The 27,832-nt window shown below is 39.0% G+C and overlaps 1 protein-coding gene and 1 long non-coding RNA gene across 2 annotated transcripts in view; one reads left to right on the top strand and one right to left on the bottom strand.

Moving 5' to 3' along the window:
- The window catches only part of CUBN (cubilin), a 284,343-nt gene that overhangs the window by 205,882 nt on the left and 50,629 nt on the right, over window positions 1-27,832 (top strand). Inside the window, exons 51-58 of the mRNA XM_082452723.1 lie at window positions 2,965-3,136; window positions 4,237-4,443; window positions 6,222-6,371; window positions 8,200-8,321; window positions 8,868-9,093; window positions 10,582-10,769; window positions 15,946-16,102; window positions 17,531-17,680. Of these exons, the coding sequence (XP_082308849.1) occupies window positions 2,965-3,136; window positions 4,237-4,443; window positions 6,222-6,371; window positions 8,200-8,321; window positions 8,868-9,093; window positions 10,582-10,769; window positions 15,946-16,102; window positions 17,531-17,680 (1,372 nt within the window). The remainder of the gene's footprint in view (window positions 1-2,964; window positions 3,137-4,236; window positions 4,444-6,221; window positions 6,372-8,199; window positions 8,322-8,867; window positions 9,094-10,581; window positions 10,770-15,945; window positions 16,103-17,530; window positions 17,681-27,832) is intronic.
- Window positions 1-27,832, bottom strand: part of LOC309656471 — a 518,263-nt gene that overhangs the window by 473,493 nt on the left and 16,938 nt on the right. The window lies entirely within an intron of this gene.

The raw sequence follows: 27,832 nt of genomic DNA, 5'->3' as shown, positions 1-27,832 counted from the left end.
ACACACTTTCTACTCCAGGTGTACATCCCCACCTTATACAGTAAAACACATCTATCAGTTCTATTCATTTTCCTTAGCAATATCTTCCTTGAGCATTTGCCCAGCAGCTGCAAGTCTGATTCCGCTGCCATGCCCACATTTCCCTACATCATCAGATTTTCAAGTCCCTTCATTTCTCTCCTGGGCTGGATACCTGGCTTTATGATATGCTCATTTCCTGTTCTTGGTTCATTTCCTCTTTGGGCGAGGCACATGCTCTGTGGCTCCCTAAGGATGTGGGCATGGGTGATAAAGTTTTTGAGGATGTGTATACCTGTAATTATGCTTATTTTATCCTTATTCTTTGAACATATTTAATATTTTAAAAATCATATATATTCTGGGAATTCCCTGGAGGTCCAGTGGTTAGGACTCCGCGCTTCCACTGCAGGGGGCACGGGTTCAATATCTGATTGGGGAACTAAGATCCCACAAGCCACACGGTGTGGCCGAAAAAAAATCGTATATATTCAATATATTCATATTCATATGTATTCAGTATATTCACATACATATATGAATATATTAATCATAATTTTGAAGCTTTGTGTTGCTCCTTTGGGGGTCAGTTTCCTTCAAGTTCCTGTTTCCAATTATATTATATTGGTCTTTGCCTTTTATGTTGGATGTTTCCCTAAATGTCTGATGACCTTTGACTGTTCATTCATATTTAAGAATGAAGTACTAAAAAGTGATAGGAAGCTCTGTGTTCATGACTGGGGCTGTCAACTCATGGGCTTCATGGGAGCTGACTGAGGTGGGGACTTGGCCATTGAGTTAGGGGAAACCACATATGTCATATTACAGGTCTTTTCCCCACAGGGAGGTTAAAACATCAAAGAATCACTTTCAGAATAAATTTCTGAAGCTTTAATACAATGTCCATATTCCTTTTCTTTGAAGTATATTTTTATGGGTTCAATGCTTATTTTTTTTTCCTCTTCACTCTGCTCCAAACAAGGGGATGTGGCTTGTCCTTCGTTTACTCTTTATTTACTTGAGAACTTGGCTGAAAAGAAGAAAGGAAGGGGGGGGTGGGAGGGAGGGAAGGAGGGAAGATGGAAGGAAGGAAGGAAGGAAGGGAGGGAGGGAGAAGAGAGGGACCCTTCCTAAGATCTACAGGTTGCTTGAGGGTGGCTTTGAGTGCACCACTTCTAGACTAATGCCTCATCCAGCGACCCGAGCATCCAATTCCTCCAAACCCAGCTGCCTATCTCACTCTGTGCCCAGATGGAGGAGAGGAAAAGCCACAGCATCCTGTGTGCACTATGATGAGACATATGCCTGCTTTTATTCCTGCTTTTAGCACATTTTAGAGCTTGTCCTGAATCTCATATACCTACTTCTTACCCCACTGTTTTCTGGGAGTTATGGTTTCTGAGTGTAAACAGGAGTAGAGGAGGAAAGTGGAAACAGCACTCTTGCTGCTTCTAAAAGCAGGAGTTCACGTGATCAATGGACGCCTCACAATTTTTCATCATGGTGACTCTGAGCTCAGGGCAGACGTTGGGGAAGGGATAAAGGCCATTGATCATGGTTTTGCACATATTCCATTAGCCTTTTAGTTGTGAATAATCCGTTTTGATTCTGGCAATGTGTTGCCCATTCCTGTTTTTAGAATTATTGAAATACTTGTCACTTTCCGTTTCCTTATGCATTACTTCATGGTTTGGAATCAGAGGGATAATTTGAATCCCAATGTTATTACTACTGGCTCTTTGAACTTCGGCAAATTGCGTAATCTTTCTGAATTCTAGTGTCTTAATCTGGCAAACAGGGGTAATATTATATGTCTGAGAGGTTGTTTTGCTAATTGGATAAAGTAATCCAAATGGGTTATTAGCAGAGCCTGGCATTTTGTCCATGCTCAGTAAATGATAGGAAGCGCTGTGTCCTGTCCTATGAGCCGGAAGTCACTTTAAACCAGAAGCCCCCGAAGAACGAAATTTAATGATCAATTACAGTAAACAAAAAAAGCGTACAGCTCTTGTTACGGAATACATTATCCCTCTCCACAGCTGTTAGTGTCATACTCTGCCTCATTATTTCTAATTGTAAGCCATTCAAATCCTTTTTAAAAACAGGACTATCACTCACTCAGTCAATTATTGTTTACTTACTTCTGGACCTTTCTTGAGCTGTGCTAAAATATTCGCTTCGTTTTGTAAAGAAGTGGAATAACATTTTGCCAATTATCGTAACTATGTGCATAACTGGAGTTGTTTAATATTTTGGAGTCCACAATACTCTAATCCATTTTAAAAAGTTCAAACCAGTAAGAAAGTTGAAGCTTTGAATGCATGACTAATTAAGAAAGAACTATTATATAGAGATTGATTTTTAAAATTACTTGGGTGGGAGGGAAATCCAAGAGGGAGGGGATATATGTATACATATAGCTGATTCACTTCGTTGTACAGCAGAAACCAGCACAACATTGTAAAGCAATTACACTCCAATAAAAAAAATGACATTTAAAAATATTTGAGTTCTTCTGTACTTCAGATCATCAGAGATTAACATTTAAGCCTTCTTTCCAAATATCAAAGGTCCTGATGGATTGTTAAACAAAACTGTCCGCCAGTGAACTCTGTGAACTAAGATGTGAGCGTGTTGGCATAGCTTCTTTACATTTTGGGCACAGTTTCCAGTTGCAAAGAGCACAGCGGTTTTTCACTTGTCACCACATGGCAGGAGGGCATGACTGCAATACTTCCATTTTAGTGCAATGACCCTGAGGCCACAAAATGTGCTCCGGGTAACATGGTGGCTTGTGGCACTGGGCTAAGTGCCCATATTGTTAAGTAATTCATTTTAGCACAGAGTTTTCTTAGAAGGAATTGTGTCTGGTCTGGGAACGTAACCTCCTAGGCAATACTCAGTCAGATGGACTGTGTCTAAAGGTTAAACTATTTTCTCCGACAGGTATTTAATGGCATTAGAAGTAACTCACCCCAGCTAGAGAAACTGTGTAGCAGCGTGAATGGCAGCAATGAGATCAAATCTTCGGGAAATACAATGAAGGTTGTTTATTTCACTGATGGATCCAGGCCATTTGGAGGCTTCTCTGCCTCCTATACGTCCAGTGAAGACGCAGGTAACAGAGGATGTTATAAATACACCTGTGTTATCGTCTGCGCTGCAGGTGTCCCACAGCTACTGCCGACAGCAGTGGAGCCAACCGCGTCCCCTTTAGAGATCAGAGTCACACCTCAGATCTTCCACAAAAGACAAACATAACCAGATAGAAAACCCAACCCCCAAACCCCCAAAACAGAAGACAAAAACCTCTAGTTCTGGAAAGAAAACTGCTGTTGTGAATTAGAAAATTTTAAAAATGCTGTTAGAAGAGCTTCTAGCTCAGTTCCATGCAGTGTCGCCGTAATAGTTGGTTGCCAGTCCCGCAGCCCTTGGTCAACTCTTCTATCCTGGAAGAGGGTAACTCCCTCTTGAGGGGCAGCTTACTCCCAGAGAGTAAGTAAAGTAATTGAAGACACACGGATTTTATTGTTTCTCAGGCATCCATCCATCCATCCTTATACAGATTTCCAGCGTACGTGACTGAGGGGTTCATACACGATATAGAGCATTTAAAATTAGCAAGATATGGCCTTTCTATTCTAAATATCCTCCTACTTTCTGGATTGTTGTTATTATCTAAGAGCTTTAAAATTTAGGGAGAGTGGAACTGAATATTTTTTTAAAACCTTTAAGTTATTTCATTGATACAAGGAGCATTCGTTCCCTATTCAAAGGAGCAAATTCATTGGAATGCCAATGTTATATTATCTGTTTTATCCAATTAAATTCTCGGGTCAGATGGAAGATTGCTAAACAGTTGCCATCAGGACCAGCATTATATTTAGATATTGCTCTAAATTAAATGTTAATGAACACTAGGCTCACATTAGGAGATACTGACACACAGCCAAACCCCACCCACCTAATCTACATCTTCAGGAAAATCAAGAAGCTGCTTACTTTTGTACATCTTTCTTTCTAAATCCACAGAAACCACTTCTGTAGGCGGCATGAGGAGCCAGCCCTTCACCCACAACCCTGACTTCATCTAGAGAAACAAATCAAAGCAATAAAAGAGCTGCATTGGTTGCTGTAGTTATTTTTTTCTGTCTTGTTTGTATCTTCTGCTATGGCATGGATCTGACAAACTTTCTCTGTTGCCTTCTGTTTTCTTAGTGTGTGGTGGGTCCCTTACAAATTCCGCTGGGGGAAACTTTACTTCTCCTGGCTATGATGGAGTCAGTAATTACTCAAGAAACCTAAACTGCGAATGGACGCTCAGCAATCCAAACCAGGGAAACTCCTCCGTTTACATTCATTTTGAGGATTTTTACCTAGAAAGTCACCAAGACTGTCAGTTTGATGTCCTTGAGTTCCGAGCGGGTGAGTCCAATCAAGGAACACGTTCTCCCATTCACCTGCAGCCTTCTTCTTAAGCCTGGAGGCCACCAGCGATGAAGGGAGACAAAGGGCTGTAATGTATGTATTATATATAAGATCCAGAAGAACATTGTTCGGACAAAGCCATCATTCTGCACGTGCCCAGCTGGGGACAACATGCCCTATAAACGGGGAATGAGGTGGATCAGTGTTTTCAACTAGACCCTATGTCTCAGTTGATGTGACATTTACCCAGGAGAGATTCCGGTTTGTCTTTGCTCTCTTAATGAGTTCAAGTGGTCCCTTCAACTCTCATCTACTCAAGACTTCTTTCTTCAGAGACTAGAACGTAACATGGTCAGAATGTGCTGGTGGTTTCCTGAATTTACAGGATTCACAGAGGAGGCCGTGGAATTCTCCTTAGGCCTTAGAAGTCTAAAGAAACTTTGCAATGCATTAAACGGAGAAGCACATAGAAGCTGGTTGGGAAATTATCCCCAAAGCAGTCAAGTTTGTCTTTGTTTTCATGATAGAAATAGATTGAGCTATACCTGGTAAACTATAATCATCTTAAGAATTTTTTAAAAATCTGCATTCATGGCTGATAAATCCATTTTAGTTCTTTCCTATAGTGGAAGCACAAGTTATCCATTGAATTGTCCCCAGTGTTACATTGACACTCTTTTCCCCCTAAAGAAAAAAAAAAGGAGAAAAGTAACAGTATATCAGTATATCAGCTATGCTGTCTAAGGCTCACTGGGTTCCATGTTATTGCAAAATTTAAAGAAAAGGAGGCTGAACGCTAATGCAGTTTGCTGGTGACAACGTACTGGGGCAACTATAGAAATTGCTGCTGGCTTTGGGAACATGGAGGGCAGAAAGAGAATTTGATAAAGTTTATGGTCACAGACCAACTGCCTCAGCAGAAGAATCATCTGGCCTCTTAGAGGTAGATGAACCTAGAAAAGGCTTATGAGGGAAATGGAAGTTGTAGTTTGAGAATGTTCTCCATAGGATTCTGATAAATCCTCACCCCCTCCGCTTGGTTCAAAACCACTGGCTTATAGAATCAAACAGAACAGCTATCTATCAAATTTCATTCAGTTAAATGCAATTTTCTCTTGATTCCTTCATTTTAGAGACAGAATACTATATTTTGTTGATTTTTAAGGTCAGTGATGTTATCTGACAGACTAAACAGTGAGGAGATGAGTGTGAGCAATAAATGATCATCAAATTACTGTGAAAATAATATTCACAAAAATAGCTCCAAATCTGATAGTTCTTAGCTTGAGTATGGAATATCCCATTCATTTTAGTTTATTAAATACAGTGAAGAAATTATTAAAATTTTAGATAATTATCACTTTTATCTTGCTGATGTATTTTGTCACTATTGGTATTGTGTTTTTTACTCCTTAAAAAAAAAAAAAAAAAGCACAGCCAAAAGTTTTTTTTAATGTTTTTTAACAGTTGTGTCTCTGTTTAGATATGCTAAACAATAATTATGAAAACATGAATTGGAACAAAATGACACCTATGATAGAGAAAGAGGCCCATACCAAAAAAAGCATTCTTTTTTACCCGTTGGAGGCACTCTTTCCTTTGTAGTTGAGAAAGATAGAAAGGAGATTTGTGAAATGTCTGCTATTAAACCAGAATTTAAATGTGCATCAATGTAATAGCTTGAAATTTTTTTTATTATTTGTTCCTACTGAATTCATTGGATATATCTTTCAAAAGATATATATATGGTGACACTGGTGTGTTATTCTGCTCAGGTAATGCTGATGGGCTTCTGATATGGAGACTTTGTGGAGCTTCAGAACCTAGAATGCCATTGGTTATACCTTATCCTCAGATATGGATACACTTTGTCACCAATGAACGTGTAGAACATGTTGGATTCCATGCACAGTATTCCTTTACAGGTAAGACTTATGATAAGCTCTCCAACTCTGGCAGTAACATAATACATAAATTTTTGATGACATTTTCCATAAACATCTCGCATATATTTTGTTAGATGTATTTCTAGGTTTATTTATTGGTTTTGTTGGTAGTGTCAATGAGACATTTTTAATTATACTTTCTAGCTGGTTGTTGCCTATATCTAGGAATTTTAAAATTTTAATACATTAATCTTTAGCCCACAGATCTTGCTGGACTCTTATTAGTTTTAGTATTTTGTCTATAAATTACCTCTGGTTTTTCTGTGTAAACAATCATATCTTCTGCAAATTGATAGCAATTTTTCTCTTTCAATCCCAATTCTTGATTTCTTTTTCTTGTCTTATTTCACTAGCTAAGGCCACCATCATAACGTCAAATGCAAGGGATGACAGCATCTTGTTTCTGACCTTAATGTGAATGCCTGTAACATTTCATTGTTAAATATACTGGTTTCTCTTAGGTTTTCAAGAAATACTCCTTATCACATTAAAGGAAGTCTCTTCAATTCATGGTGTACAAAAAGTTTTTTTGTTTTTTTGTTTTTTTTTTTTACTGTCAGATTTTGGCAAATGGTTTTTCTGCATCTATTGAGATGATCCTATTTTTTCCTACTTTAATGTGTTAATGCGATAAATTGTATTAAAAGATTTTTCTCTTGTTAAACCATCCTTTCGTTTCTGGGATAGACCCTACTTGGTCATCATGTGTATTTTGGACATATTACTAAACATAATTTGCTAATGTTTTGTGCTAGATTTGTATCTGTGACATTCAGTTTGTACCTGAAAATTCAGCCCAAGACAGACAGTACTCCTCCTTGCTGCTTCTCTGGGCCATTAGAGATTTTCTAGTCCATTTCACTAATATGGCAGCCCTTTTAGATTCCGAACTTTATGTAAAAGCCCTTGCTTTTGTGGAGGTCCAAGGCCATATGTTCTCTTTTTGCCTGATCATCAAACCTCAAAACACAACTCCTGGGGCCCACATCTTGATTCTATATCCTCTTAGACTGACATACTCTCAGTTTAAGATACCCCTTGGAATTTGAGTACATTTATTGTTTATAGTTCTTAGAGATCTCCTTTCTTTCCATTAAGTTGGGCTATGAATCAAATATATTTTGGTTGTAATTTTATTTAACATTTCTTTGTGTTATAACCAAATGGTTGGTTGGAGAAAGGAGTGAAATTGATTATCTATTCAGTCAACCATGTTGCCAGCTGGTTTTTCTTTATCAGATTGAAAGAAAAGAGTCAGATTTCAGGAAGCAGTATTATTTGTGTGGAACATCAGACCATACCATGCTTTAGAAATGTATCCATGTTTCAACTTGCTATACTAATGTACACTTTGATAGCTGATTACAATATATGTGCTTGTTGTCAAACGACAAAGTCTTTAGTTATGGTACTCGTCATATTCTTCAAGCTTACATTTATTTTCACAGGCCTAGTTTTTTTAAGAAAGGCAATGTTCTTTACTTTGTTCCTAGTGCATTTACTGTCAGTTCTATGCTCATCTAATTATTCTCCATTTATGGTTCAGATAATCTTCCTTCTCCTTTGTGTCAAACTTGAGCCCGCCTTCACTGTGTGATTCCATTTGATTAACACTATATGGGATTCTGTTTATTTCTAATCTTCCATCTAGCTTTACTTTGCTTTCATCCAATTTCATCTATTTATTCATTTATTGTCCTTTTTTTAAATCATAAAGTATGATGGCTATAAGTAGTATTTACTTTGGCTTTACAGAATTTGGTGGTTTTTTTCCTTTCTTATTTAGAAGTTTACAATCTAATTTCAGACTGTGGTGGAGTACAGATAGGTGAGACTGGAGTGATCTCAAGCCCCAACTATCCAGCCTCTTACGACAGTTTGACCCACTGTTCTTGGCTGTTGGAAGCCCCACAAGGCCACACCATCACTGTGAGTTTTGATTAGTGGGTAAAATAATTCTGAAATTATACAACAAAAGTACCATGTCCTGTGTGGAAACAGAGTTCTTTTAATAAGCAAGTGATTAGAATAGGCTTTGATCCAGGTCATCTTCTCCCTAAAATTCTCTGATTAGAGTATATACATTGGCATCTACAAGTTTACAACTAATGGAGAATGAAATATCTTTCATTCTTTTTCAAGCACAGCAGAAGCTCTCTATAGAAGACAGTTCCCCATCCAGAAAAGAGATGTATTTATGTTCTGGATATGAGTTGCCACCCCAGCCCCGGGGACTGAGGATGACCCTAATGGCTCCCGCTCTGGGAGAAATGTCCCTTCTCAAAATGTCCAAGAGAAACTTCAACAAGAAAAAAACAGAGGAGGACAAGGGAGAATGAAATAAGAGACGTAAATGCAAAATTATATAAATTGAAACAAAATAAAAGGGTGTGTAAGGACTTCAGTCGAACTCTACGTAGATAGGCTCACTTACAGCTCAGAGTGTTTCCTCATTTCTTCCCTTCTCTCCTGCAGCTGACATTCAGTGATTTCGACATTGAAGCCCATGCAACCTGTGCTTGGGACTCTGTCACAGTCAGAAACGGTGGTTCCCCCGGATCACCCATCATAGGACACTACTGTGGAAGTTCAAACCCCAGGACAATCCAGTCGGGTTCCAACCAGCTGGTGGTGATTTTTAACACGGACCATTCGGTGCAAAATGGTGGCTTTTATGCTACATGGAACACAGAGACTTTGGGTAAAAGAGAGAAACATTCTCTGCGCTTACTGTCTTTTATCATTGATGTATTTTAAAAATTTATTAACTAGCCCAACAAGTATACATTTTGTACCTACTCTCTGTCAGACTCAATTCTAAATGTTTACACATGACATCTCATGAAGCAACCTTGTAAGGAAGACACAGTATCAGTGCACATTTTCTCCACTTGCATGGGTGGAAACAGGATAAATGGGTGGATAATTTGCCCAGCTCGTGTAGCTGATGATCAGCAGGGTCAAGATTTGAATGAAGACAGCAGAGCCCAGAAACTTTGATCTTAATGCTTCACCGTGCTGTCTCCACAGGCAAAGGGCCATGGTACAACTAGCGAATCACAAGTAATAGAAAATATGTGCTGGAATCACAAGTAGTTTAACATATTTGGACCATGGAGGCAGAATGCTGAGTGGTGAGCTGAGGGCAGGAAAATAAGTAGTCCACATCCTGGAGAGCCTTGGCTTCTATGTTATCCCTTGAGCAGTGGGGAGCTATTTGAAGAGTTTTGAGCAGCAAAGTGACAAGATAAGATTTGTGACTTAGAATGAATGCTCTGTATGGGGCAAAACATGATAGATTCTATTTCAAAAGATTACTTGTTGTACCTGCAAACTATGAAATTTCATGGAAATTTCATTTCATGGAAATTCCCAGAAAATATAAGACTTGCATTGGACACTTCTGTCAGGATCTCATCATAGTCTTGCAACATCACACAGGGCAGTTATTTCTAGAAGAGTCAGGGTGTTTGGGGAGCTCTCTGTGTGCTGCTGAAGCAGAGGGGAGCTGAGATGAACCACTGGTTTTCCAAGAGTTTAAAAGCAAAAGATACAGGGAATACTCTTTAACTTCATTTTGTTTCGAGTTCATTTTTTTTTCTTTTGCCATCTCTTAAGAACATACTTTAATATTACAAAACAGTTCTAGATTTTTCTTGCTTTCAATCCCTGTTATTTATTGTTCATCCATCGGCATTTCAATATGAATGAACCAGGTTACTTAATGGAAGATTTTCCCCTCCTCAAAATCATTTTCTCCCGTCCAGGATGTTAGCGTAAAATTGCAGATGAGTATAGACTTGTATTCTCATGTGTTAGTGGCAATAAAATACAAAGCTTGAGATTGTTGGGCCACAAATACTACATAGCCTCAAGGGGAGTAAAAATTATTGCTCTTGTTTGAAGACAGGATAGAAGTCTGTCCTCTGCATGGCAAGGATTAATGGTCTCAGGTGAGTTCAGTATAGGTGTAACGAAACAGTAGCAGCTGTAGCCTCCTGTGGCTTCAGTGACCTTCCATTTGCTGAGAGTCCTTGTTGTGGACCTGCCCCGAAGGTCAGAGACTCATATGTAAGGAAAGATGCACTGATATCTCACGTTTAGAAATGTGTCCTCTCCAGAAGTCTTCAGTTACCAAAATTGTTATTTTCATCACAAGGTAATGACTTTTTCCATGACAATTTTTCAGGTTGTGGTGGAATACTTCATTTAGACAATGGTACAATCAGATCCCCCCACTGGCCTCAGAATTTTCCCGAGAACAGCAGATGTTCCTGGACAGTCATTACTCACCAAAGTAAACACTTGGAGCTCAGCTTTGACAACAACTTCCTCATCCCCAGTGGGGACGGACAGTGTCGGAACAGCTTTGTGAAGGTCAGTGCACTTGTATATTTAATTGGAGCCAAGCTGGTTGCAGGAACGTAAACGTTTAGACTAGAAATGACTCATTGCCTCTCAAAGGAGGAGAAGGACAATTTTGCTGCTTGGATTTCTTGAATGAAAAAGTGAGAAACCTCAACCACTAGGAGTTAAAATTTGAACCACAACACACATTGCCCTGTGACTTTCATTCGCTAATACATAAGCAAAGACACTTAATTTAGGAGATTGCCTCGCCTTATTAAATTCTCATGAGCATTTACTGTTCTTCCTTTCTATAGAAACTAAAGAGAGAAGGGCAGATTTCTTTCTTCCTCCCTTCCTTCCTTCCTTCCTTCCTCCCTCCCTCCCTCTCTCTCTCTCTTTCTCCCTTTCTTTCTTTCCTTCTTTCTTTCTTTCTTTCTTTCTTTCTTTCTTTCTTTCTTTCTTTCTTTCTTTCTTTCTTTCTTTCTTTCTTTCTTTCTTTCTTTCCTTCCTCCTTCCTCCCTCCCTCTCTCTCTCTCTCTCTTTCTTTCTTTCTTTCTCATTTTCTCTTTCTTTTCTATTTTCTTTCTTTCTAATAGACCCTCAAGGACAAAATGAATCAAAGTCACCATGACAGGCAATATTTAGAGTATCCTATAAAAATTACAGAAGGCTAGGCGTGTACTAGTGCCAGCCTTCACCTGAGCCTTAAGCGCCCACAAGCTGACCACACCGTGAGGGACCCATCCATGTAAAATCACGGCCATGGGTCAGTCAGTAAGGCTCTCTTCCTCTCCAGTTGTAAATACTGCTCCTGTGGCACTGACGTCACTATTCATTGACTTATGACCGTGATAACTGTATTACAAATTCATTCCGTCTGTGCTATTTTATATCTCATGTGTTCTATCGCTAAGGGGACCTACACCTTTTAGGGGAAAGAACATTCGCCTGGACTCCGCATCTCTCGCATTTACCACCTGCATGTTCCTCTATGAGCCAGTTACACATTTGGGCTTTAAATTACTCAGCTTTAAAGTGAAGAGAATAATTCCTACTTTAGTAGGACTGTTTTAAGCATTAGAGGTAATATGATATAATAACGTAAATAGTGCTCCGTGCTTGGAATAGAAAACCACCTAATGAGCAGAAGTGGCTTGTATTGTCGATGTTGTTATTATTTTACATCATCTCTCAAATTATGTTTTATATCTAACTGATCCATGCATGCTGTTGCAATAAAAATCCTAGACTTGTATATAATACATGGAGAACAAAGCATCGTATACACTTTTCCTAACTGCTTTTTTCATGAAACAAATGAACTCTCTCAGGAATTGAGTCAACATCAAATATATAGACAAAGTAAAGTCTTTCAAGTTCTTCAGTTGTAAAAATGGAATGTGGAAAGTTATTCAGTCCCATTTCTCCTCTGGATGGAACGGGAATCCCTCTGCCAGCAGGCAAGGCTGAACCACTGGCGGGTGGGATCCATCTGGAACTCTGACAAAACTCAGTGGCCTGGGAAACACGCTCTTTCCCTGCTGGGCCTGAGACTCCAGTTTTTGCCAAGAGATACTGAGGTGGGTAAACAAGACAAGCAAGAGGGGCCCAGCTCCAGCAAGCAACCCTTGACCTCAAACCTTATACAAAAATTAACTCAAAATAGAACATAATCCTAAATGTAAATATACAGCTATAAACTTTGAGGAGAAAAAGAACAGAAAATCTTAGGGACCTAGAGATGGATGAAAAGTTCTTAGACTAAACATCAAAAGAATAATCCGTAAAAGGAAAATTAATAAATTTTACCGTATCAAAATTAAAAATACTTCACTCTGTAAAGAGATGAAAAGACAAGCTACAAACTGGGAGAAAAGATTTCCAAAGCACTTACCTGACAACAGACTACTATCTAAAGTATAGACAGAACTCTCACACCCAACAGTAAAAATACAGAGCCCAATTAGAATATGGGCAAAAGATATGAACAGATATTTCACCGAAGAGGATATGCGGGTGGTGAATAAACATACGAAAAGATGTTCAACATCACTAGCCATTAGGAAAAATGAGACTTAAAACCACAATGATTGCCACACACCTGTCAGGCTGCCCAGAATAAAAAACAGCGACAACACCAAATCCTGCCAAGCTTGCAGCGAAGCTGTGTCACTTATTCATTGCCAGTGGGAACGTAAAATGGCACACCACTCTGAAAAATAGTTTGGCAGTTTCTTATAAAACTAAACGCGCACTTACCATAAGATACAGCAAGTATACTCCCGGGCATTTATCCCAGAGTAATGTAAACTATGTCTGCACAAAAACCTGTGCACAAATGTTCATAGCAGCTTTATAGGCAATAGACAAAGACTGGAATCGGTGCACATGTCCTTCAACAGTTGAATAGTTCAGTGAACTCTGGTACCTCCATACTGTGGAGTACAACTCCTCGGTAGAAATAAACAAACTTTTGACAGGCTAACGATCTGAACAAATCACCAGGGAATTAAACCAAGTGAAAAAAGCCAATCCCGAAAGGTTACATACTCTCTTATTCCATTTACATAATATTTTTGAAATGACAATGCTTAGAAACAGAGGACAGACTACCAGAGGTTAGCAAGATGTGAGTGTGGGAATGAGTCGTGTGTGGTTATAAAAGGGCAACTCTAGGGAACCTCAGTGTTGGAGCTGCTTGGTGTCTTGAATGTGGTGGTATAAGCTTGTATGTAACTGAATACACACACACGTGCGTGAGCGGGAAACTGAGTAAGATGGGTGGACTGTCGAGTCAGCGTCCTGGTTATGATGTTATATTACAGTTTTACAAGCTGTCATTGTTGGAGGAATCTGGGAAATGGGTACAGGGGATTTCTCTGTCTCTTACAACTGCGTGTGAATCTGCAGATACTCAGTAAATGTTTTTTTTAAATTGCTTGAGTGATAAAATATCACCTGAAGCCAGGCTGAATTGTACAAACCTTAAGAAATGTCAGAAAGTTTTTGACAGTTTTGTAACGTTTTGTAGGTCCAATATCATTTAAATGAGTTCTAGGTCATAGAGCCAATGAAATGAGACCTTGACTGACAGGTATCGATGAATATTTAACAACTCTTTACCATTATTATCATTATAACACCCGTGTTCTTGAGCCAAAAGGTAGAGATGTCAGATCCATAATTAATGACTTCAGAAAAGTGTAAGCCCGTGAGGGTTCTTGAAGTTCTTTGTTAAAGAACTGGAGATTCTGTCCTAAAAGTTTTGGCTCTTATCACTTCACCTCTTGAGTGATGTTTGTAAAAATAGCATATGCAGATCTCTCTCTCAGTAAGTCATGTTTACAATTTAACAGAATGTGGTTAGAAAACTTCTGTATACTGTTTCCCTGGATAGTTAAAGGCAGGGGGTCAGGGGACATAAAGGGGATATTAGGGAAAACAGGGGGTGTGCACTTCTTTCCTGACCTTTTTTTGATCTTTTAATTTGGCAGAATATCTTTGCTGTTGTTCTCAGCAGCTCCAGCCCCAGGCACCTCCCATATCTCATAAATGGCAAATATAATTGGACTTCAGTAAGATGATTAACAGCAAGATTCGAAGTGTTTGAGAATCAATTGAAATGATACGACTTTAAAGAGCCGATGGGGCTCTGAACTGGCGTTACCTCGCACCTCTTCCCTGGGCTGATTTGCTAATAGAAACGTTTGTAAGGGCCTGGTGTGTGATTGCTTTGTTTGAGGAATTGTCCTGAGAGTGATACGTTCAGAATGAGTAATTTGATGTGAAGGGAATGTTGAACAGTCAAGTAAGACTAATCCAAACCCAATTACCTTCTTGCCTTCCCGGGCTAGAGAATTCTTAGCTGGGGGTTTGGGGCGGGGCATCATAGGACACTCAGCGGCATCCCTGCCTCCTCCCCACTACATGCCATGCCCACACCAGACGTGACAATTGAAAACACTTACAGACATCCCCAAATGCCCCCAGGAAGGGCAAAATTGCTCCCGGTTGAGACTCACTGGTTAAACGAGTTTAACAGTGCTTTTTCCCCAATAACGTGCATTTATTTATTACCTAATATCAGTATTTTCCTTGAGTGACTCAACACTGTAGATACCGTGATCTCTTGCCTGAACTACCACACACCCTCCTGGCTGATCTCCCAGCGTCCTCTCTTTTCCTTCTCGTCTCCTCTTTGAGCTTCAAGCCTCCTGGAGGCCCCTTGTCATGTTCAGGATGTGGCCGGGATCCCTGACATGCCATGGGGCTTGCACTGACTCTGCAGCCCCACCTCACTCCTGACTCAGATTTCGCTCTGTTTAAACTAGCCCTGCCCCTTGCTGCCCCTGGGGCTTCTTCAGGCCTCTCTTGATTGAAGTCAGGCAAAGCCCCTTCTACACACTCTCAGCTGCTCCACAACAGCTCCTTTCACAGTTGGAATTTGCATTTAAACGTGATTCTATGATTAATATCCTTCCCTAGGCTGGTTTAGGATTGGTTTGATCAAAATTGGAATTTTGATACTCACAATTTATTCCCCAGCAACTATTTTTCAAATGAGCATATCATCATTTGCTTCTTTTAAAGTGGCCAGCATCTACCTGGGAGTTGGTGACCCAGTCTTTAATGAATTGCAGAGAGACTGAATCTCATCCTTTCTTCAAAATGAACCTTAAAATTCAGCAGTGCCAGGAAGTCTTCCATGATTTATCCCAATTCATGCTAATTACATGTAGACCTGAAATTCATATCCACTTTCTTCCCATGGGCTTCTTGCTTGGTAAATCTTCTCTACTTGCAACCCACAATTTGCCAGCCATCCAGGACAAATGGTAAACCCCACAGTAGCACACATGCTGCTCTGTTTCTCCCGGCACGTAGCAAGTTGAGCTAGATCAGGTCAACTAGGAAAAAGCAAGAGGAAACTGGGTAGTGATCGAGGGTTGTTTTTTTTTTTTTTTAAATCACTGCCTAGATACACAAAAATGAACAGTCTCCTTGCAAGAGTCACGAATGGGCTATACTATAAAACAGCCTAAAGAAATGGCTCTCAAAAGAAAATATTGCAGATTTGTGTGTTTTATGTACTATTAGGTTTAGTCTATGTACACCTGAGTGCTATTATTTTCCAGCCTGAGCGCAAATTAAACATTGACGAGGGAAAACCTGGAGCACTAAGTCATGTTTCTGGCTTTTCTAGGTGTGGGCAGGCACTCAGGAGGCTGACCAGGCCCTGTTAGCCTCGAGCTGCGGGAACGTGGCCCCAGATCCCGTCATCACGCCCAGAAACGCCTTCACTGCTGTGTTCCAGTCGCAGGAGGTCCCAGCTCAGGGCTTCTCTGCATCCTTCGTTAGCCGTAAGTAGCGCTGAAAACCAAACCCAGGGGCCCTTGGAAGGGCGTGGCTGCCACAGGCAGGGGAGGAGGGGTCTGCTCCAGGGTTGGCTTGTCTGGAGGTCCATGGGGAGCGTCTGGGTGGGTCACCTCATCCTGAGTGCACCCTTCCTTCCACATCAGCAAGAACGGAACTGAATCCAACCGATGGCAGTAGAGAAATGATGTAGAAGGCCTGAGTGCCCGTCACTAATGTCTGAAATTAACCCTAAAATCTGCATCAGGGCAGGGATTGGGCAGAAGCCCAGGAGGCCATAATTAGTAGACGCTCAGCAGGCCGGGCCTGAAGCGCATTGCCTGCCTGCATGGACCTCACCTGGGGCTGTAAAAACGCGGTCTTCCCCCCAGGCTTATCGGAATGCAGAACTCCCCTGGCTAGGGACTTACATGTGTTAGCTCTCATCCAGATGATTCTCACGCTCAGTCAAACTAGGGGGCCGCTTTCTTCAGGTTTTCCCCTTCCTTCTCTGACGACTACTCACCAGGTAGAAGAGTGGGGCACGTAGTTTTCAAGTCTGAGACACAGTGGTGTGTGTGCTTGTTGGCTGAATTAAATCAAGTAGCCACTGTTTGCAAGCCACTGTTTAGGAAAAAGTCTGACGAAAGGAATCAGAGGAAATAATGCAGTGAACAGGTATTTCAGACATGAGTAAGAGCGGGGTGTAAAGGCAGTAACAAAAGACCACCGCAGACCTAATTTTAGGTCTTCACTTGGTTCATTGTGTCTGTGTATGTGTGTGTCTTAATATCAGTTTAAAAGGATACTGATATTTTCTATCTATGTGATAGATAGGGAGTGTGTGGATTAACTAGTTAGTGGTTAGATAAAAACAAATGTCATTTTAGTGGTAAAAAGGTAGTTCTCTTCATTTCTGACACCTGGGAATCATGTGAGAATTTTTTGAGTTGGGATTAGTAAATTCAACCAGTTTTATAAAGCAGGTATTATTTTTATAGCCATATTACAATGGTAATGAAAATAACATATTTTTCTATAATATAATAAGGTATTTTTAAACTTAAGCGTATTGATCTGGTACAGATCACTTTTCATTAGTTTTATTTCTTTAGCTACATAAATCCTCTTCAATCTTTGCTAAATTATTCTTCCTTTAATATCTTAAAATTAAGTGATTTGCAATGGATTTGTGGTAAAATTTCTACTTAGCCCAAAACTCTGCATCATTTTTCTAAAAAATATATAATATTCTCATTTTGCATATTTATTTTTAGATCAGCGCTCCATTCTTTTAGTTATTGTTACTTCCATTTGGAGTAGCTCAGAGAATATGTTTCTAGAGAGCTTGGGAAAGTTGAGGCTTTCCCTCACTGATAAAGAGATGCTGTCTGGCAGAACAAATGTTCTGATAATGGCTTTTTCTTCCCACTTAGGATGTGGAAGGAATTTCACTAATCCTTCAGGTTACATTGTTTCTCCAAACTACCCAAAGCAATATGACAACAACATGAACTGCACCTACATCATAGAGGCCAGTCCTCTGTCCGTGGTCCTCTTGACTTTTGTGTCTTTCCATCTGGAAGGTAAGTTTATTCTTATCTAAATTACAGTTGGTTCTTAACAAATGAATGAGTGATAAGCAGAGGCAGAGATTGTCTAAAAATCACCATTTGAGGAAAATATTAAAAATGTTACACAGTGGAGTTGATGTAAACTTGATTAAAACTCCATCCAATATTTTAAGAGCTCAAGTATCATCCTATACATTCCATCCAGAGGTTAAAAAATAATGCAAGAGCTTTAAGAACATAAGCATCACGCAAACGGCCTAAAGAAAATAAGCCTGAAATCTATTACATGTTAATCATAGTATCTAATTTATTCATTTGCGTTTATTCTACACACGTACAGGTGCCTTCACAGTCACACACACATACACACACACTATAAACTAGCAAGAGAAACTTCACTTCTGAGTCAAAGTAGGTGCTCCATAAATGTTGAATGAATTAATTAATAAAATTAATAAATATTTGTGTTCTACTGTCATTAAATATGACTGTGGGATACTCTCTCATCTTCTTTTTCATTTTCATCCTCATCAGTACCACAGGGACTGGGAAATCCCTAACCCCAGTGCCCCTTTGGGTTCATTCCCTGCCTGTTGGCAAAGGGGACAGTGGAGCTGCTGGTCTGGGCTGGGTTCTGACTACGCTGGACACAGCTTGATGTTTACCCAGCTGGTATCACACGGCAGAGAAAGGTTCCCTTCAGGTGGATGGGCAGCTCCAACCACTCAGGCATTTTAATATTTTTCACGAATTAACTTTTCATTTCTAAATTACAATTAATCTGTACGTTTGCCAAGCTTCATCTGCCCAACCAAAATTTCTTTCTCTTTGGGTTGGTCTCCCATGGCAGTGAAAAGTTAAACTTAGCAAAGTGTTCTACAATATTCAGCGTCCAGGAAAGTTATGTTTCATAAACATAAAAATGACACATCAGTACTCATAGGTTGATAAATTATGCAAAGTCTCTCTCACTGGATCCATTTTCTGTGACCTCCTTTTCCTACATCTCTACACGTTGTAGTTTTTGGTATGTGTTTGCTGGAAAATGCCAGGTATGAATTGATGTATGTCTCTGTACGAATGGACTATGAGGTAAAATGTAATCTTCTCAGCATTTGCTAACACAGAATCCCAGCAATATAGAAAGATGCTCATGATATATAAAGCATTAGGGGAAGGTAAAGCAGTTTATATAAGAGATCCGACATTTTTATTTAAAATAAACTGTGTGAAGAAAATCTGTAAGACTATTAACTAGTACTTAAAGAGTTGTTACTACTGTGTCATAGCTTTATAGGTGATATTTATTTTCTTCTTTATATCTTTGCTATTATCTTATTAAGGGAATGTTATTTTATATTTTTTTATTTTTATTTTTGTCGAAGTATAGTTGGTTTACAATGTTTTGTTTGTTTCAGGTGTACAGCAAAGTGATTCAGTTATACATATATATATTCTTTTTCAGATTCTTTTCCCTTTTAGGTTATTACAAAATATTGAGTAGAGTTCCCTGTGCTATACAGTAGGTCCCTGTTGGTTATCTATTTTATATGTAGTAGTGGGTATATGTTAACCCCAAACTCCTAATTTATCCCTCCCCCCACTTTTCCCTTTTGGTAACCCTAAGTTTGTTTCCTCTGTCTCTGAGTCTATTTCTGTTTTGTAAATAAGTTCATTTGTGTTAATTTTTAGATTCCACAGATAAGCGCTGTCATATGATATTTGTTTTAGTATGATAGTCTCTAGGTCCACCCATATTGCTGCAAGTGGCATTATTTCATTCTTTCTTTATGGCTGAGTAATATTCCTGTGTGTGTGTGTGTGTGTGTGTGTGTGTGTGTGTGTGTGTGTATCTGTCTGTCTGTCTGTCTGTCTGTCTGTATATCTCACATCTTCTTTACCCATTCATCTGTCAATGGACATTTAGGGTGCTTCCATGTCTTGATTGTTGTAAATAGTGCTGCAATGAACATTCGGGTGCATGTATCTTTTCAAATTATAGTTTTCTCCAGGAACTATATGCCCAGTAGTGGGATTGCTGGGTCGTATGGTAGTTCTATTTTTAGTTTTTTAAGGAACCACCATACTGTTCTCCATAGTGGCTGCACTAATTTACATTTCCACCAACAGTGTAGGAGGGTTCCCTGTTCTCGACACCCTCTCAAACATTATTATTTGTAGACTTTTTGATGATGGCCATTCTGACCGATGTGAGGTGATACCTCATGGTGGCTTTGAATCTCATTTCTCTAATAATTATAGATGGTGAGCATTTTTTAAAGTGCCTATTGGCCATTTGTATGTCTTTGTTGGGGAAATCTCTGTTTAGATCTTCTGCCCATTTTTTGATTGGGGTGTTTGTTTTTTGATATTGAGTGAAAAAGTTATCTTAATAACAGGGGAAAAACATGTGGCTTGGATTGTGCGTTTATATGTGCATTTGTCCTCACTAAATTACATAAACACAAGAATATCATATGCCAATATTATTTAGACTGAAAAAGGAGATGCTGGTAAACGTACTATATAATATAGCCACAGAAAGCACTGCCTATACCAATGGTACATGTATTATTAGAAGGGAACCTATACTGACACCGCACAGTAGCTCCCTGAGTTTAGTTGACAGATGGGGTAAAGGGGCGAGCATGCGCTAGACTACCTGACCTGGGGTGGGGTAGGGCAGGCGCGGTATTTTAGGACGGGTCTCAATGTCAGATTGGCCACTTACTAGTCACATGGCTTTGTACAAATTACTTAATCTTTCTGGTAATCACTATAATTTTTACCAAAATATTGATATAAAATAGTAGTTGTGAAAGTCAGATCATGCCCATAGACACATACCTTGTGAACCATTGTTTTGTTGTTTTTGCTGCCACCAGTGTGGCTCTCCAGACACACCCTTTAACACAAGTCAGCTGTGAACAGATATTTGGTTTTGCCAGATTAAGTGATTTCTTTCTACTAATGGATTTGCTCGTTCTCACCCAGTTGAAGAGACTGATCTTTTTATAAGATAATATCCTTATGATAATATCTTGTGACATTTCCAGTGCTACATGTACTCAGCGTTTTCAGACTGCTAAGTGAGTAATTTCTGGCTTAGATTCAATGAATCATGATGATTCCTAAAAAGGGCAACATTAATCAGATTTATTTTGTGGTGATTCTTATCACTAATCATATCAGTGCTGACGTTCATGGAATACCGTCAGCAAGTTAGAGATCCACTAGCTACAGTAAAACTCACCTCCCACCCCTTAAGTGAGCCTGAGGAATTCCTGTGCAGTGTATTGTGATAAAACTGAGTGAGAGTTGCTCTCAAGAAAAATCACAGCCTGTCTGCAGGAGCATTGGTCTTCCTAGCTGCCATAGGCCATAGACCTGTTTCTGAGAGATTCTGTCCAATAGACTAAGTATTTCTGAGCCCAAGCGGCCAGCAGACCCTGCGTTGACCTGGGTGGAGATGAAAGTTCTGGATCTGCTTTTTGTGGTGGGCCAGTGGCACAAAAGGTGGATTTATCAAGAAGAAGATGGACTGTTCCAGGCTACAGAACACTAGAGGGAAACACACTTGTCCATACACTGTGTTTACCAAACACTGACAACCGGTTAGGAAAGGTTTTACTATTCAGGCTAGTTTATTGGTTATTGACCTACACACCGGTGCTGTTCCTGCAGGGAGGTTACAAAGGTTCAGTGACCTACTTTCCACTAAATAAGTTGCTCTGAAATTATGTTATGGTATTTTATGTTGGCCTAAGTTTCTCTTTCTCCTTATTATTACATTTCCAATGCTAGTCATTCTATGAACTACAGACGTATGTTTCCTATGTAATCCCTACTGAACTATAAAAATTTCAGGGGAATCAGAAGTCATAGAAGAAAATTCCATTTGAGCGTTTACAAGACTTTTTTAAGTTACCTCAAGACTAAAATGGCTCTTGGTATTCTTAACAGCGTCTTCCAAAGTTGTGAAATAAAATAGAGATTTGACAAATTCAAAACGTTACTTTGGTCAGAAACAAAATGGCAAAAATAGACAAAATATAACGAGAAAGCATGAGGGAGAAACCATCAATGTTTCCAATGTACTTATTTTGGAATCAGATGTCATCAAATAAATACTAATTTTATTTTCCCAAATATTGAACAATCTAAAAGTATATTTTTCTGTTTTCATTATTCACGTGGCCAAGTAGATGCCTCCAAGTTACTGGGAGGATTATAGGTCTTTTTTTTTTTTTTTTACTTTATAGATAAAGAAAACACTTAACATATGAGGTAATCTAAGACAAGCCAGTGCCTTCTGTGCCTTGATTTTTCTATCATTAAAATTGGGTAATGGGGCTTCCCTGGTGGCACAGGGGTTAAGAATCCACCTGCCAATGCAGGTGACGCGGGTTCAAGCCCTGGTCCGGGAAGATCCCACATGCCGCGGAGCAACTAAGCCTGTGCACCACAACTACTGAGCCTGTGCTCTAGAGCCCACGAGCCACAACTACTGAGCCCGTGAGCCACAACTACTGAAGCCCGCGCGCCTAGAGCCCGTGCTCCGCAACAAGAGAAGCCACCACAATGAGAAGCCTGTGCACCACAACGAAGAGTAGCCCCCGCTCACTACAACTAGAGAAAGCCCACGTCCAGCAACAAAGACCCAATACAGCCAAAAATAAATAAATAAATAAAATAAGTTTATTAAAAAAAATTTGGGTAATAACATTGATTCCCCCTGGTGATAATGAGGGGTTTAGAACTCTTAACTAAAAAATCCTACATCTAGGCAAATTCTAAACTCAGTTTTTCTCAGATCCAGAGTATCTCTTGATAAGAACTGGATAGAGAGTAGTCCCTTGGCACAGAAAATGGGCGAGAACCAATGCAAATGCATTTTGTTTACCGTCCTCTAGAGATGGCCTCAAAGGCCCCGAGAGGAATAGGGCTAGATTTCCAGAGCAGTCGCATGGCAAGTCCTACGTAATATTTGCCTGAATTCTCCTTCGTTAACTTAGAAGTCCTGGTTTACAGGGTACGCCTAATATAAAGCTAAAAAGAAAAAAGCAAGAAAATTTAGTTTTAGATTTTTTTTTCCTTTTGCCCTTTTTCCCACCAAGAAACATGTTAGCTGAGTTTTGTGGGTCTTAGTTCACATTTCCTCTCCATTTAATCTAAGTTTTTTTAAGTGGCATTATGCAGCTACTTACCATTTCTTTTCTTTGCTTCCTCAATTGTTTCTCAAGAAATCAGAACGTAGGCCCATTTTGCAATCCATTATTTTAGAAAGCACTGGACAATGGTTCTTTTGAAATAGTTCTTATTGATATTTTATTCAAATTGGCCAAGCCCCAGAGGAGTCGATTTAGTTGTGTGAGATTCCTTGCTTGCCTGTGTTATAATACAAGACCTTGGCTTTCACACTGTGGAGCTTAGCTCTGTACGAGCACCTGCTTCTCCCTCCCAGGGAATCGTCCTCTACTGGGGAGTCCAGTCTCCAAGCTACTGAGAGCTGCCCCCCAATTCACATCCCTCTCCCTAGAACCCTTTGCTGTTTTACTGAAAGGACTTTATCGTATCTGCAATATTAAAATATTTCAACCAAAAGGATTTCCCACTGTTTCTAGTCCTCTGGCATCTTTGCCTCTCTGTCTATGACTCTGAAGGAAAAGTGCAGTCGGAATCTAAATTCCACAGGTTTACATTATTTGCTGAATTGCTCATCCTTGGCTTCCCTTTCAATTCTCTCCAAGTTCTTGGAATCATGATGAAACCCAGAGTCGAACATTGCTCTCTGTAATGAAGATATGTGAATAATGTGATAAAAATTATTTTTCACTATGTTGGATAGAACCTTACCCATTTAAAATAATGTGTCTTACAGTTTTTCCAAAGGATGGAAAATAGTCATAAAAACAAATCATGGAGGATTATTTTACACCTCTGAGATTTCAATAGTAAATATTCATCAAATCATTTACTGAAGATAGGATTAAGAATGACTGTAGCCGCTTGTCCCATGACGTCCGTGGAGAAAGTATCATTCAATTTCAGGGTTCCGCTCTTCCTGATGAGTTCTCATGTGTCTGATTGAATGCTACCTCCCGGCCATAAACTCAACTATGATATACATCTTGCTTCTTGAAGAACTTTTTTTAAACCTTGACTAAGTTCTTTTCTCTCCCTAGAAGACAATCATCCTAGTTGCATTTAATTATATTCTACTTGACAATTTTGTGTATATTTTGATTGTAATGTATCACAACTGGTTCCCCTATGATTATGGAAAAATGTTTACTATCATTATTTTCTTATGCCTGTGGTTTTGTCACCAAGTGTCTTCTCACTGAAGAATCAGACTGATATCTTTGATCTAATGCAGTGAGGTGATATGTACAGCTTGAGAAAAAGATGTGTGTGTGAATTACTTGATGCCTGCTGACATATTTATATCTCATCTTCTTGTGTATTACCTTGTTTATGCTAATCCTTGATATGTTCTTAGACTTTAGGTAACTTCACAAATTCTGATATTATATAATGTTTGATTTCTTATGGATAACATTTGGAAGAGCATCCCCCCTTAAAGAAATTACTACTGGAAATGACACGAGAATGTTTTAATCATTAAGCAATTTGCCAAATATCACAACTTTCACAATTTATTGAGTCAGGCTTTAAAAATGAGCAGATTGTCTTGAACGGTTTGCTTAGTTGTCTGATAATATATTGCCATCTACAAAAAAATTAAAGTACCCTCTCAGCTTCCTCTACTTCTCCTTATTGTTGAATACAGACCTTTTATAAACAACTAGTGCATTTTGGCTATGTCTCAGTATAGATATACAACTGCTATTTCACGAATGATTTTTCTGTAATTAAACTAGTTCCTTTAATTTTTTTGAAACATACGCAAGTATATGACATACTTTACCTTACATTTCACAGCCTTTCCATAATTTTCTAAGATAGCCACCACTGTGATAGTCTATATCATCAAAGAGTTAAAAAACTAACTCTTTAGTGCTTAAAGGATATCTGCATAGCAGGTCATTCGACCAAAGTAGAACTGAGATTTTAATCTAGCATCAGCAATATTTCCTTTCATTCTGTGATTTTGCTTTTACAACTTAATGTATTTTTGCTGGCTAAAGATATTTTTATAGCTAATTCACACTATTTTTTGATTCTCACATTCACCTCCTCTGAATGTTTTAAATTCCAGTGGAGCTCTTGGAACAAGAAAAATTCTAAGGCTATAATTAAGGTACACAATTTGGCAGTATTCAAACTGTGAATCTGAGTTTAATGTATTTCTTTTTTGTCCTGCTTTTCCAACATCATATTGTTTCTTATTACACAGTAAGGTCATTAAAGTTAAGTCTTTAACATTTTTAACTTGTAGATTTATTCCCAATTAGAAGCATTTCTATTCCAGGATTTTCAAAATGAAGAAATCCTTTGGGCTTACTTTAATAAACATATCTTGAATTGATACCTCAAAATTTCTTCAGGTTGTATAAAAACATAGCTAAAATGCCAAATGTGTTCCTAAAACAACTTAAAATTTAAATTGCATAGATATTTTCTGATAAAAAATATCAATTTTCTTTAAGATAATACAATTAAAAGAGGAGGGGGCTTTTAATGTACAAATATATTAAAAATGCATACATCAAGATTCTTTCAGTTAAAAGCAGTAGATTATCTTCAAGTTTGCTTAGATGTAGAGTTTATAGAAAGGATACTGGGTTATCTCATCTCATCAAAGGAAGGTTTAAAAATAAGAAGGGGACTAATAGGCTTCCAGAACACAAATTCTTCAAAATGTTCTGTCTTTCCCCCTCTTTCTGCACGACAGCTTCATTTCCTCTTGTTACAACCTGGCTTCCTACCGCAGTCAGGAGACCGCTGCTGCTGTTTTCCAAGTTAAACATATTTGGCTCCCACTGTTGACTCCTTCTTACTCAGTTACAGTTTGAACACATCTGATTGGCCTAGATGGGGTCTGAGATCCTACCTTGGAGTAATCAGTCAATCTATCAACAGTGCTCAGGACGGTGGGGTTCCATAAAGAATAATTGCATCATGATTATGATTAGGATAATCCTTACTATATCAATTAGGAATTTTTATGGCACAATTAACAGGAAACTAATTCAACCTGGTTTAAACATAAAAGGGCAATTTATTGGCTTTCCTTCTAGACAACCTCAAAGTTGGTGGTCCCTCATATCCGCTTAATCTAGCATTTTCATTTTGTCATCAGACGTTTTACTTTTTCTGTTCTCACTCTGTGCTACTCCAGTGTGAGTCTCACCCTAAAGCTGGCTTCTGTCTTGGCTGTAGGGTAGCTGCCCTCACAGTGGGGCTTGCATACCCCTCATGCATGTCTAGGAAGAGAGAGGGTGTCTATCCAGTGGCATGCTGGACTTGGCTTGTACCATCTTGCAAGAGTCAGTCATGCTCCTCTGGTCCAAATTCTGCATTTAATGACCTCGCATTGGTAACTTGACATTGGCTATAGTGGGAGTATTTCTACCACAGAAATTAGCAAATGCTACAAATGAGGGTGTTCCTCTTTCCCTCGGAGAGCTGGTTGTTCTATTTACCAGCACACTACTGTCTATTCCAGATTCCAAACAGTTTACCTGAAATTTACTCTAAATGGATTGGCCTAGGTCACGTGACCACCCTTGAACCAAGATCTATGGCCAGGGGACTTGAAATTATAAAGTAAATGTATACCATAGTTTCTTTAATTTATAAGAATGTTCTAACAGCAAACAGGCAGTCTGATTTTAAAGTCCATTACGTCATAATATGTGCTTGTGTAAGAGATTGTAACGTAGTTTTGGGCAGTTCCAATGGGGAATTTTAAGTAGGTAAAGTGCGTGTGTGTGTGTGTGTGTGTGGAGGTGTTAGGTACATGTGCAAGTTATCATCTAGATGAGATAAAAGTGTTTTCTGTTGTTTTTGTCAATGAGAACATGAAAAATATTCTACATCATTAGCCATCAGAACAATGTAAATTAAATATCACAATGAGGTACCATTTCACACACAACAGAATGGCTAAAATGAAAAAGACTGACAATATCAAATGTTGGCAAGCATGCAGAGCAACTGGAAGTTTCATACATTCCTCATGAGAATAGGTACTGATATAACCACTTGGAAGAATCTGACTGGCAGTTTCTTATAGAATTAAATACATACCTTATTTATGACCCAGCAATTCTACTCCCAGGTATTTACCCAAGAGAAATAAAAACTTACAACCATTCTAGTATCTAGAATAGAAAAGAACTCTTAGAACTCAACGTTAAGAAACACATATCCCAGTTTAAAAATGTCAAAGGAGGGAATTCCCTGGTGGTCCAGTGGTTAGGACTCCTCGCTTTCACTGCCCAGGGTCTGGGTTCAATCCCTTGTTGGGGAACTAAGATTGAGCAAGCCACACAGTGTGGCCTAACTAAATATTTTAAAAATGGCAAAGGATCTGAACAGATATTTCTTCCAAGGTATACAAATGGCCAATAGCACATGAAAAGATACTCAGCATCGTTAGTCATAGAGACATGCAAATCAAAACCACAATGTACTACCATTTCATACTCAATAGTATGGCTAAGTTAGACAATAACAAGTGTTGGTGAGGATGTGGGAAATTAGAACCCTCATGCTGGTTCTAATTGCTGTTGTGGTGGCAGAATGGTGCAGCCTCTTTGGAAAACAGGCTGATAGGTCCTCAAAACATTAAACATAGGGTTACTATATGAATCTGCAATTCTACTCCTACTTATTTACCCAAGAGATTGAAAACACGTATCCACACAAAACCTTGTACATGAATATCTATAGCAGTGTTATTTATAATAGCCAAAAGGTAGAAACAAAACAAATGTCCGTCAACTACAAAATGGATAAACAAAAATGTGGTCTATCCATACAGTGGAATACTATTGAGCTTGGAAGGAATGAAGTACTGACACATGCTAAACATGGATGACCCTCAAAAACATTACGTTAAGTAGAAGCAGCGAGTCACAAAGGGCTGAATATTATGTATTATATATATATGATTCTGTTTATGTGAGGTGTCCAGAGTAGACAAATCCACAAAGACTGAAAGTAGGTTAGTGGTTGCCTAGGATTGGGAGAACA

The sequence above is a fragment of the Balaenoptera physalus genome, assembly GCF_965194825.1.
Source record: "Balaenoptera physalus genome assembly, chromosome: 2".
Lineage (NCBI taxonomy): Eukaryota > Metazoa > Chordata > Mammalia > Artiodactyla > Balaenopteridae > Balaenoptera > Balaenoptera physalus.
The sequence above is the reverse complement of the archived record's forward strand: the minus strand, read 5'-3'. Positions and strand labels throughout refer to the sequence as shown.